The sequence below is a fragment of the Camelus bactrianus genome, chromosome 3 (genome assembly GCF_048773025.1).
Source record: "Camelus bactrianus isolate YW-2024 breed Bactrian camel chromosome 3, ASM4877302v1, whole genome shotgun sequence".
NCBI lineage: Eukaryota > Metazoa > Chordata > Mammalia > Artiodactyla > Camelidae > Camelus > Camelus bactrianus.
The window spans coordinates 100,460,099-100,472,854 of NC_133541.1; the positions used below are offsets into that span (position 1 = coordinate 100,460,099).

The following is a 12,756-nucleotide window of genomic DNA, read 5'->3' on the forward strand; positions in this document are numbered from 1 at the left end:
ATTTATTGTCTCAGTTCTGGAGGCCAGAGGTCTGAAATCAAGGTGTTAGCAGAGTTGGTTCCTTATGAAGACTGAGAGGAAGAATCTGTTCCAGGTCTCTTTCCTCGGCTTGTAGTTGGCCACCTTCTCCCTGTATCTCTTCACATGGTCTTCTCTCTATGCGTATCTGTTCCTATGTTTAAATTTCCCCTTTTTATAAGGACATCAACCCTACTGGTTTAGGACCCATCCCAACGACCTTGTTTTAACTTGATTACCTCTATTAAGACCGTATCTCCAAATTAAGTTACATTCTGAGGTACGAGGGATTAGGATGTCAATATATCTTTTTCAGTGAGGACACAATTCAAACAGCATTTATTCATGGAATAAAAAGGAATAAGATTAGAAGGATAGTAACAAGAAAATCTGGGTATCATCTCTTGCTCTGAGCCTCTTTTGAGGTGTTAATGTCATATTGAATTTCCCTCATTACATAATCCATTTATTCATTACTTTACCAATAACTAGTATTTTTTCTTCTCTCCATTTAATCCCAAACTTTTCCACCTTTGGGAGGAACATTAGGTTCAGCCACTAGGCTCATGCAGATTGCAGACAGCAATACTAGTCTAACAAGTGCTTCTTCCTCTGTCCCCTCTTGTTACCGTGGAGTAAGGTACATAGATGCAGAACTAGTGGGCTATCTCTACCACCAGGCAATATAACTGCATTCACTGTTAATCCCAATTTTACCAGATGGGGTGAAGGTATATCCTGCCCCATTAGGCCCTTGAGAATTCTGACATAAAGTTAAAAACAGAATTATAGTTCCTTGCTTAGGAATCCATTCATGCTTCCTGCCCTTTTAATTGCAGCGCTGGTCCTATGACCAATGCATCAAGTAGGAGGGGAAATAGAAAAAGCTGAGATTATGTGGAGAAGAAGGTATACCAGCACCTTCCCCAACCCTCCTGCTCCAGATCCACCAGGAAAACAAGAGAAATCTATTCAGTGGGGACACTCCTTTAGACCCCCTCATGTTGAGTGTGAGCACAGTGGTGAAGGCGTGTAAGCAAGCCCCTCATGCTTTTATCTCTCCCTGTTTTAGACAACCAGTGTTTTAATTGCCTGTTCTAATTCTGTATCAAACTATTACTCTGAGGAGGATATATCTCTGCCCATCGTTGGACACTATGGGCTGTAAACTGAGGTCACTGGTCTGAAGAAATGATGATCAGCCATCCAAATTGGTGGAATATCTTCTGTTCCAGTTCTTTCACAGTATTCTAACCACCAGGTAAGCAAAGCCCAGACCAGAATCAGTATCTATTCATGTCAGGACCCATTTACAAACCCCACAGGGCTACCAGTATCAGCCAGCTATATTCAAGGGCCTTCCCACCAGGAAGCTGGTCACACAGCTACCTGCAGTCTTTGTGTATTTTATTGGCAGTTCTTACTAGCATTTTGTTCCTCAGAGGGTGCAAGAGAAATATGTTTAAATTCAACCCATCTCTGCATAGCTGCAGACCCTCAAACTCATGGGCCCATGTGGCCACCTGAAGCAAGCACATGGGGATACCTGCTTGTTGATTACAATAACCTTCTAAACCTGGAAGGGAGCTCTTCTGATGGACATCAACATGTCCTACTTTAATCCACCCCTCAAGTTTCCATAGGGCATCCCTTTAATAGGCCAGGTGTCCACTGCCCTCCTGCCTAAACTATGGCCAGGCCATTGGTCACTGTGCATAAGTCAGGAAAAATCTCTTTCCACTGTTCAATTCTTCCAACACTGCTGGGTAACAGAATGCAATTCAGCCCTCCAAGCTGATTTGTTTTTACCTTCTATCATCAGAGCGGTCGCCTTCCGAACAAGATGTTGTCCATTCACCTTGGAACCATCACCTCCAAACCCAGCAACTCTTTGTCAGTCAGTCAAGGGCTCTTTATAGGGCACAGCCCATGTGACAACAGAATCCAGCAACTCCTCATGCAGTTCCAGAGTCAATACTAGGAGAAAAGAGGCTCCCTGCTGGTGAGTATCTCCTGTATTTCCCAGGCATCGTGATCCTGTATAAACCATTTCCATTTTGTAATGGAACTCTTCTGGGCACTGCCATCCCCATTAGAGCTTTTCTCTGACATCACCCTAGACATTATGAGTATTTCAGGTTTCAGATCACTTTATGTCCTTCATTCACCAATTAACATCTGATAGCAAGGGAGTAAATACCCCTCAAATGGTAATTCTCTTGTCCAGAGTCCCAGTAGTCATCACGGGGAGGCACTCACAGGCTCTTGCCATAAGCCTCAGTATACACTGAACACAGGGCTCTCGCACAGAGAATTTGTCCCCACCAGCATTTCAGCTTCCCTTCCACACCGTGTGGTTCAGGCAGTCTTACTGATTCCCATTTAGTATCTCCAATTAATATTGCTTGAAGGGGTGGATGTACATGCCTTCTGTTTTATAATTCTAGGTAGGAGAAATGTTCTCTGTCAGATACAGTGTCCATTCTCAAAATACAATCTGGTAAAAGAGATGCAACCACTTCACATAAAGCCTGTTCAAACATACCAATTCGCCTATAAATTTTTACTGTAATTCCAGCAACTTATATGTCCCTAATGTAGACTCTAGTAGGACTGCATCCACAGGTTTTAATTTTACAATACTAGGTAAAGGAATTATTCCCTAGCCATACATAATATGCATTCCCATAAAATGTTCAGGTAAAGTTAACACAAGTCTTTACGTAGCACATAATTCCAACTTTTGTAACCCTATCAACAATTACGTTTTTAAATAATTTTAATCTAATTGTAACCTGAGTTGGGGCTTCACCAATGGGTAATTTGGTACCACAGTTGAGTCCTGGAAACTTCTCTTCTCCAGTCCCTGACCATTTTGCCCACTCCAGTGCAAAAGACTTTGGGTCCCTGGTGAGGAGTCGAGCCAAGGGACCCTGGCCCTTTTGTCAGTCTTGTAAATTTGCCTGCCACTGCCCCATATGATTGCTGGTCAGGTTTCTCACTGTAATTTCTACCTTCTGACTTTTTAAATTTCTTCAAACGGGTAAATAGAGTAGATTTGTTTGGGGCCCTTTAATGTTAGGAGACCAATGAGGAGGTCCCTTTGGCCCAACCAACCTTAGGTAGTGCTGTATTAAAACTTTTATTTTAACCCCATCAATGTCCATTTCATTCATCCCATTTTTTAATAACCATCTAAGGATTTTTTCCCTGCTGGGATGAGTCCTGTGACTCTTTTTCTTCTGTTTCCTCTTTGTTTGCTCCTATCAATACTCACTTCATTCATCTTATTCCTTAATAACAGTGTAAAAATTTCCACATTGTTGGAAAGAGTCCTGTGACTCCACCCTTGGCCTCTCCTATTCTCTTGTTAATTAACTTAATGTTTTTATTAGCATCTGTAAGACCCAGTGAGGAGAAGCAGAGACAACAAATCTGGTGAGGTTTCCCGAACTGTTTTTTGATTTTGCAACGATAGGATTATACGGGATGCCCATGTGAAAGGGACCTCTTTAACCATAGAATTTACCATGACCTGGGCAGCGGGCAAATACGCTGGTTATCATAAAGCCAGTCCCACTTGGCTTGCATATGAAGCATATCAACTGCTTCATCTGAAGTCTTCCACTTGGCATTCATGGGGGAAGATGAACAGTCCCCTCAGGGTAAACAAACCTTACTTTTATCCAGTCTGTCAGACTGACTGTTCCCTTAGGAATAACCTCCTGTGTATCTGAATCACATATTGTCAACTGTGATTGTTCCATAGTGAGCCATGGGCTCAAACATGCTCTGCTACTTTGCAGCACTCAAAACCAAAGACATAGCCCCCAAATGAGTTACTCTCACAATCCATTTCAGTAAAGGTTCTTCAGAAAGCTGATGATACTGATCTACAAAGCATAACAATTTCTTTACTCTATAACTCTGGTTCCAGGAGTTTCTTGGTTTTGTCCTTCCCCCATGTTGACTACTTTCTTGGTGACCAGAGGTCTTAGATGTACTTTCTGTTGTCCCTGCACAATTTTTACAATGGGGACAGCTTTGAGGCTAGTGGCCCAAGCTCAGACTCACTGAAATCTGAGTTTGGACCAGCATCCAGGTCTAACTCAGCATTCTCTTTTACTGTTTAGCTATTACAGATAACAAGAACCAAGGGACTGTATGTTTGGCATGCTTCTTGTTATTTTGCACTTCCTTATATACCCCAGGATTTGGGTTCATCTCTAAATTCTATTAGTAACTATTACCTTTAGTAACTGACTGCAGCACAGCTGCTGTTCCGTACCCTGGGTGACCATGTGGCCCAGGAATCCAAGGTTCTTCATCCCCTGACCTTTTCATCCTTTCTTTTCCCAAACCACATGCTTCCCTAAGCCAGGGCTAATTCTAGCAAATCCCACTTCACTGACACCAACTCTTTTGTGTTCTGAGCACCCAATTTCAGTGCAGGGAGAGGGGCTTTTCCTCCACACCTCCAACAAGCAATGTTCTGATACCAGGTGGTTATCCTCCAATTCAGCTCAATTCTGACACCATCTACCCAGAGATGGCATCAGATTCCATAGGTTGAGGGCTCAGTCCCACTAGACGGCCCCCCCCCAACAACTTCAGATGCCAATTGCAAGCCCGAATTGTTACCTGTGCTTCTGACCAACTGTCTACAGGTTGGAGGTTCCCAAGACCGCCCCCCTCAGATTCCAGATACCAGGGGCAAGCCCAGGTTACTACCAGTACTTCTGACCACCTGACTATAAATCAGAGGTTCTCATGACCACCTCCTTGGGTTCAGTTAATTTGCTAGAGCAGCACAGAACTCAGAGAAACATTTTACTTACTAAATTACTGGTTTATTATAGAAGGACATAACTCAGAAACAGCCAGATGGAAAAGATGCACAGAGCAAGATATGGGGAAAGGGGCACAGAGCTTCCATGCCCTCTCCTAGTGTCCCACTCTCCCCAAATCTCCATGTGTTCACCCACCCAGAAGCTCTCCGAGCCCTATCCTTTTGGGTTTTTATGGCAGCTTCATTACATAGGCATGGTTGATTAAATCATTGGTCGTTGGCGATTAAACTTAATCTCTAGCCCCTCTTCCCTCCCCAGAGGTCAGGCATGAGACTGAAAGTTCCAACCCTCTAATCATATGGTTGGTTCTTCTGGCAACCATCATCCCATCCTTAGGTGCTGGTCCCAAAGTCACCTCATTAACATAACAAGAGACACCTTTATTGCTCTCACCACTTAGGAAATTCCAAGGGAGCTCTGTGTCAGAAACCAAGGACAAAAACCAAACATATTTCCTATTATAAATCATAATATCACACTGGGTGAGAGATGTTTATAGAACTGTCTCAGAATAGGGCAGAGTGTGTAGATATACGTGCCTCATATGAATGCTCCCTAAATGCTCAACACCGCGGTTGTGAATTTTAAAACTGAAATTAGAAAGTTCAACTATGTGGCTTTTTACTTTAAAAACACTTCCATAATGCTTACTATGTGTCAAGCATAGTTCTTAGCACTTTACAAATATTAAATGTTTAATCCATAAGGTATTGAACAGCCCTTTCCCTACTATGGTAGCATTTGATGGGCCATGTACAAAGTGACCATGGCGGGGGGAAGGACGTTATACAATAGATAGGTTCAACAAAATGAACATCTCTTCATCAAGAGATGTGGTTACCACCAACATTGCTGTGTGCCAATCTGTCATCAGCAGAGACCAATGTCAAGTCCATACCCTAGGGAGATAGCCAGCCACTGGATGTCAGGTTAATTACCCTGGACTCATGGCCAAGGCAGTGATTTGACCTCATTGACACAGACGTTTATTCTGGACATGGATTTGCCTTCCTGCCCTCAGTGCCTGAGCCAGCACCACCTCTATAAAATTACTGAAAAGCAAAATGGTTAGATAAAACTTTTTAACTCATGATAGCATATTAGCTTTAATGCTTAGAGATTTATCTTTAAATAGATAAATATATTACATTTTAGCTTCTCATGTAAAAACACATGTAGCCATTCTTCCAAATACAAATTTCAAAATAAGTTGTTTTATGTCTTTTATCAACATAAGATTTATATTTTAAAATTAATCAAATAATTTTAAATGGCTTTAATTAATTGGCTGCTTGAAGTATATCTTTTCCAAATATATTGATGGGGTTCAGGATACACTACCCCAAAACACCTTAGCATACTGAATATTTTAACCTGAAGGAATTTGAGAAATGGCATGTGCATGAAGGACTTTCCGGCCCTCCCCTGAAGCAGGTCATAAAACCCTCAATTTGGCCAAGGTGGGGGTCCCTCTATACCTTGAGGAAAAGTGCATCCTTATCTCTGAAGACAAAGGGACATAGAGAGGAATCTGAACAAAGAGGCCTTGCTAAATTCCTCCAGTTTATTATACTCAGCTCAAACCTTCCATCTTAATGTGTTTTCCCATGACTTTCCCTTCTTCATCAAACCTAATATAAAAACACTCAGGTTTAACTATTTCTTCCAGTGTGCATTTCCTTATGAAGGTCCCATGTCACATAAAACTTAAATAAGTTTTTATGCTTTATTCTTGTTAATGTGTCTTTGTTACATGGGTCACAGATAAGAACTTAGAAGTATAGAGGAAAAGGTGTTTTTCCTTTCCTATAATACATTGAGACCAAATTAAATATCCTTTTATAACTTTCTCTAGTTGATAATCCATTTACATAAATATAGAACTCAAATGTCATAAGTCTTAGAAGAATCAAATTCTTGTCTTTAAGTACAGATTTACACATATTAAAATACGTTATAATTTAAAAGTGATAAATACAGAATAAACATGGATAAAAAACTTAAAGTTGTAATTAACTCTGAATTTTAAGTTCTATAATACCTCCTGCCATCTTCTGATCAGAATCCTGGTTGTTTTCTAGATGAGTATGCATATGTAAAGGAGTTCTTTGGGGACAGATATGCCACTTTTATTTCTTAAGAACTTTGACACGTAGTACTTTCTGTTTACCTTAAGAGTCCTTAAGACTCTTCAATCAGTATTTCCACAAGCATATTCTTATATCTTCAGGATATGTTCATTGAGATTGGAAAATCTATCTCCTGTGATCCTCAAGGATATACCTAAGATGCAAAATCTTGTCTCAAGTTATTTACAATGAATCCATTTTCATTAAGAATCTATAGCTTTTACACGCACGTTAGATATGCCAAAGTTCAAAGCATTTCTTAGCCTCCATACTTTAAACATGAAGTATTTCTACTTTTCAGCCTAGGTTCAACCTGAGTGAATTTGGGTTTACCCAGGGGACTCTTATACACTCAGAGGAAGAACACGGTCAAACTAAGTTCACCCTTGGGTCAGAGATTCCATTTTACTGAGATTTTATACCTTTTGCCTGGGTAACTGCACTTGGGAAAGTGGATTACCCAGACATCTCAAGGCAGGTGACATACAGTTCTTGAGAAGCCTCTGATAAGAGGTGACCTAAAATACCATAATGGTCCTCCAGTTATAACAGGGGGTTATATAGATCAAGAGATGAATGGAATTTAGGCCCATATCCATTTCAAAATGGGTTCAAAGAATCCACAGACCTGCCATGTGATTATTTCCCAGGTCCCTGAGTGTTTAATTGGAATAGATACACTCATCAGCTGGAAGAACCCTGTGCAAAAAAGAGTTACTGTGGCAGACCTAATACTCTAACCCTAGAAAACCGTGCTTGCAAGATTGGCCCTTGGCTGTTATCTGGAAACTTGAATTTGAGGAACATTTCCACTGTCCTTCACTACTCACTGGCTTTCTTGGAATTCTGAACTCACAGATCCTAATTGCCTGGGCCTGACCCTAAGCTAAAATCTGATACTACCTTCTAAGAGCCATTTCAGTTTTAGTATGAGCCGTGCTAAACGGAAAGCAGGCCCAGGGTCAATAAAGGGATCACGGACTCTGTGACTGTTGCAGATTGAGGTTACCCCTTTGTGGGGCCTTAAACAGTGACAATATCATGGATGCTGCCTGGACCATTTGAGCCACTTACAGATGCCCACAGGAAAGGGCTAATTTTCTGATGAAGCTGTCTGAAATCGAGTTGCTAATTATCGCTATGTTTCTGATGTAGAGGGAGATACAGAGACTGCACTTCTAACTTGTGAGTACTGTGGAAAGCTGCAAGCTAAGGAAAGGCACATCACAACAACTGTGACCCCTCCACCCAGTATGGACAGATCAGACTCTGGACCCCTAATGGGGGGGATGTTTTAGTGCTGCTGACTTAGGTTCAGATTTCTAGATTGGCTGCAGTTTCCCTCAGTGAACTGACAGTGTGACTTATTTCCCTTACCTTTTTCCTGGTACACATATCTTATTAAGGCAATTTGACTTTTAAATATAATTGTTTCCAGAAAGAGATTGATCTGTGTTAATCCATTTTGAAATCCTTTGAAAATTTAGTCTATCATCATGACCAATTCCTTAACACGATATGACTTTCTAAATTAAGTTATATAAGCGGGGAGGATATAGCTCAGTGGTAAATTGCGTGTTTAGCATACACAAGGTCCTGGGGTTCAATCCCCAGTACTTCCATTAAATAAATAAACCTAATTACCACCCCCCAAAAAAAACAAACAAAAAAAGAAAGAAAAGAAAATCAGCTATACTTCAATACAAATTTTTTAATAAATTAAGTTACATAAAAATGTTTTCTGTGAAAATGCCTCTGACCCTTTTGCATACAACCCTTCCAGACAAAAGATCTGAGTAAGTCTAGGGGATGACTAAAAAAAATCAAGTTATAATTGCCGAGTGGGACACATTGGGTTTTTTGTTTGTTTGTTTTGGGGGGAGGGAACTAATTTGATTGATTGATTGATTTTTTAAGGGAGGTACTGGGGATTGAACCCAGGACCTCATGCATGCTAAGCATGAGCTCTACCACTTTGCGCTATACCCTCCCCACACTGGTTTTTTAACAATGAAGAAAATACATCTAGTACCTGGGGAGGCACAGATTCAGAGGACATTAATGATCTTTTTTTTTTTTCAGAACTGTTCCTGGAAGCTTCCCTCTCTTCTTGAAGGTGAACTCCACAGGCTGCCTTCCTAAACTGCTGTGAGCATTCTGAATTCAAACGGACTGCTGAGCCCACAACCACACCAGGCGGCGCTGACTACGAGGCAGCAGAGAATGGCTCCAGCTCCCGCACTTCCCATGCAGAATGCTTCCAGATGTTGTCCGTACACAGGAGGTGGAGAAACTGATATTATAGACAAGCAAGACAGCTTGGAACTGACTGTCTTGGGAGGTCCCTTTCAGACTGGATTGTTTGGACTGAACTATCATGATACTGCCTCAGCCCTACAAGGCATTTGAGTCAGCTTCAACGTACCGACCAGAGTTGTGCTGTGTCTGAGTTGATGCCTTGGGCCAGGTAAAAAGATTACAACAAAAACTGAAGCAGGAAGATACCTGGCTTTCTAAGATAGGCCTTTATGGTTAGTGAGATTTGTTTAACTGGCCAAATCTAGGACCTGCAACTGCTGTACTTAGAAAGACCTTCTGGCAAGGCTGGCCCTTTGTTTGCATCTAGGATTTGGATTTTAGGAGTGTCCCCAGCATTTCATAACTGATGTAGGTGGTTTATTGTGCCCTAACTGTATATACAGACGATGTAGTTTATGCTAGGCAGGGGATGCCCATGTGACCAGCACCCAATAAAACCCCCCGATTTCTAGACTCAGGTAAGCTTCCCTGGTAGACAACACTTCATATACATTGTTAAAATTTGATGCTGGAAGAATTAGCACATTCTATGTGAATCCAAGGGGAGAGGATTCTTAGAAATTTGTATCTACTCTCCTCCAGACTTTCTCCTGTGCACATTTAATCCCTTTGCTGATTTTTCTTTGTATCCTTCTACTGTATTCCTTTACATACTCATATACATGAGTATGATTACATGCTGAGTCTCAGGAGTCTTTCTAGCAAATCACCAAACCTGGGGACGGTCTTAGGGACCTCCAAGGCCAAACCCTTTCATTTGTTCCCTGACTGGTAGAGTAAGAAACATTACAGCGGAAAACCTGAAATTTCCCTTTCCCTAGCCAAGATAGTAGATCATAAGTAACATTGCATCCTAATAAGAATTTCAGAGATTAGCACTACATCCTAAAACTTAAAGCATGCAGAGGTAATAGTCTGCATCATATCCTCATTTACTTCACCTGTTCACCCCGACTATGATGGCTCATAGTGATGACAGTGGACTGCAATTTACTGAACCAATTAGTTGCTCCGATTACAGCTGCCATACCAGTGGTTATCTTTACTGAAGTAGATCAATATGACCTTTAGCACTTGGTGGGTGGCTGTTTTCCTGATGAACGCATTCATCTTAAATCCATCAGTGAATGAAATCAGAAGCATTTCATCTTCTCATTACAGGATAGCAAAACACATTCACTGTCTTGCCCCAGAGCTATGTGAACTCTTTTACTTTCTTTTGTAACATACTCCACAAAGACCTCAACATTGAACCTTCTGCAGAACATAATGTTAGACTACTGTGTTGATGACATTGTGCTAATTGGGCCTAATGAGCAGTAAACGAAAAGGACCCTGGATGACTTAGCAGGCCCATGTATGTCAAAGAGCAAAAGATTAGCCCCATGAAAATTAAGGGGCCTGCCCCATCAGAGATGATGCTAGGGGCCTGGGCATGCCAGGAAATTCCCCTGAGGTAAAATACAAGTTATCGCTTGCATCCCCTGCCACTAAGGAAGAGGCACTGTTTTGGGGGACCTCTTTAGATTTTAGAGGCAACATATATCATATGTGGAACTCAAAATGCTGCAAGGTTTAAGCAGGGCCTGGAGTAAGAAAAAAGATATGTAGGAGATCAAGGCTATAATACTAGCCAATCTAATGTGACCTAGTCAATCTGAAGTTGCTAGAAGTGCCCATGGTGGTTAAGGATGCTGTGTGGAGTTTCCAGGAAGCCACAGTAGGAGAATTATAATGCAAACCTTATAGTGGAGATCCATGCCTTCTATAGCAATTAACTTCTCTGTGTTTATATAGATGCTGTCATGCTCCTGAGCCCTAGTAGAGACTGAGTGGCTGACTATGGGACACTAAATGATCATCATGCCATCAGAGGTGCTCATCGTGGGCTGGTATCATCAGAGCCTTAACCTTAAACATAAGGTTAGGTAGGTATAGGAGCTGAGCAGTAGCAAATGAATTTGCTGGTTGGCTTAGCACCTGGAAGCCTGTGGCTTAGCACAATCATTATATTAGAGACAAGAAAACTGATTTACTGAACAAATATAAAGGATCAAATTCAGCAAGTACAAAATGCATGTTATTTTCTTCATAATTTATAAAAATTGACTATATTGTATGCAAAAAAAGTTTCAACCAATAGCTAAAGAGGGAAATTATATGAGCATATAATCTGACCACAATGAAATTAAGCTAGAAATTAATAACAAAAAACATGTTTAGAATATCCCTATGTTTGGAAATGTTAAAATTCAATTAAAAATAACCTGTGGGTTGAAGAAAGCATCACACTCAAATTAGAAGTTATTTTGAACTGAATTATTTTGATATATCATAACAAAACATGTAGGATGCAGTTAAGCGGTATTTAGAGAAAAGCCAATAACCTGGAATAAATACATTAGAAAAAGGGAAAGGCTGAAGATTAATGAATTAATTATCCTACTCAAGAATGAAAAAAAAACAAAAGACAATAAAGCCAAAAGAGGACAAGGAAGAAAATAATTAAAAAGAAAGTAATGAAAAATCCAAAAGAGAGAATCAAAATATCTAAAAGTCCATTCTTTGAAACATTAATAAAATTGCCAAATCTCTGGCAATATACAATAAAACTAGAGGGAAGACACAAATAACCAATATCAGAAATTGAAATGGGAATAGCAACTCAAATATTGTAGACACAGGCAATAAAAAGGTAATAATAAAATATTATACACACGACTATGCCAACAAGCAAAAAAATTAATTGGAATAAACAAACTCCTAGAAATAATATATTAACCAAACTGATTCATCAATATTAGAAAAAACAGAAGAGTATGATAACTATTAAGTAAGTTTAAATTGTGGACTAGCTGATTGTGAGTACTACAAATAATTCGAGGAAGAAATAATTCCAATCTTATACAAATTCTACCATAGAATAGGGAGAAAAAAAGGAGAAATGTTCAATTAAAAATGGTTATCCATACAGGAAAAGATTAAACTGGGTCTTAATTTGAAAATCAACTCCAAATGGATCTAAGACTCAAATATCAAAAACAAAAACAACTTTCAAGTTCTTGGTGGAAAATACAGGTAAATATATTTTAGACTTTGGGGTAGAAATAATTTCTTTAAAAAGATAATGACCATAGAATAAAAGATTAGTACATTTGTAACAAAATCAAGAACTTTCATTCATCAACAGACATTTTAAGATGTGAAAAGGTACAAACCAGGAGAGGATACTCACCATATACACACTGACAAAGAATTAATGTGAAGAATATATAAAGAATTCCTGCAAACTAATGTAAACAAAAATAACAATTGAAAAATGATAAAAGATGTGAACAGACTTTTCACAGAAGAAACATATAACCAAATAGACACTCAGATATTATTTTGCTGTAATGAGAGAAATACAGATCAAAACCAAGATAAGATAGATTTTTTTA

The 12,756-nt window shown here is 39.8% G+C and overlaps 1 protein-coding gene across 3 annotated transcripts in view; it reads left to right on the forward strand.

Moving 5' to 3' along the window:
* The window catches only part of LOC105065456 (protocadherin beta-15), a 28,736-nt gene extending 15,981 nt beyond the window's left edge, over positions 1–12,755 (forward strand). Inside the window, exons 2-5 of one of the 3 annotated variants that reach the window (XM_074360833.1) lie at positions 1,091–1,279; positions 1,841–2,020; positions 9,080–9,528; positions 11,114–12,755. In XM_074360833.1, the coding sequence (XP_074216934.1) occupies positions 1,091–1,186 (96 nt within the window). In that variant the 3' untranslated portion in view covers positions 1,187–1,279; positions 1,841–2,020; positions 9,080–9,528; positions 11,114–12,755. Of the gene's footprint in view, positions 1–1,090; positions 1,280–1,840; positions 2,021–9,079 lie in introns of all 3 variants that reach the window. The other 2 variants (XM_074360832.1, XM_074360831.1) reach the window with 2 other exon arrangements.
* Position 12,756: the final 1 nt, after the last annotated feature.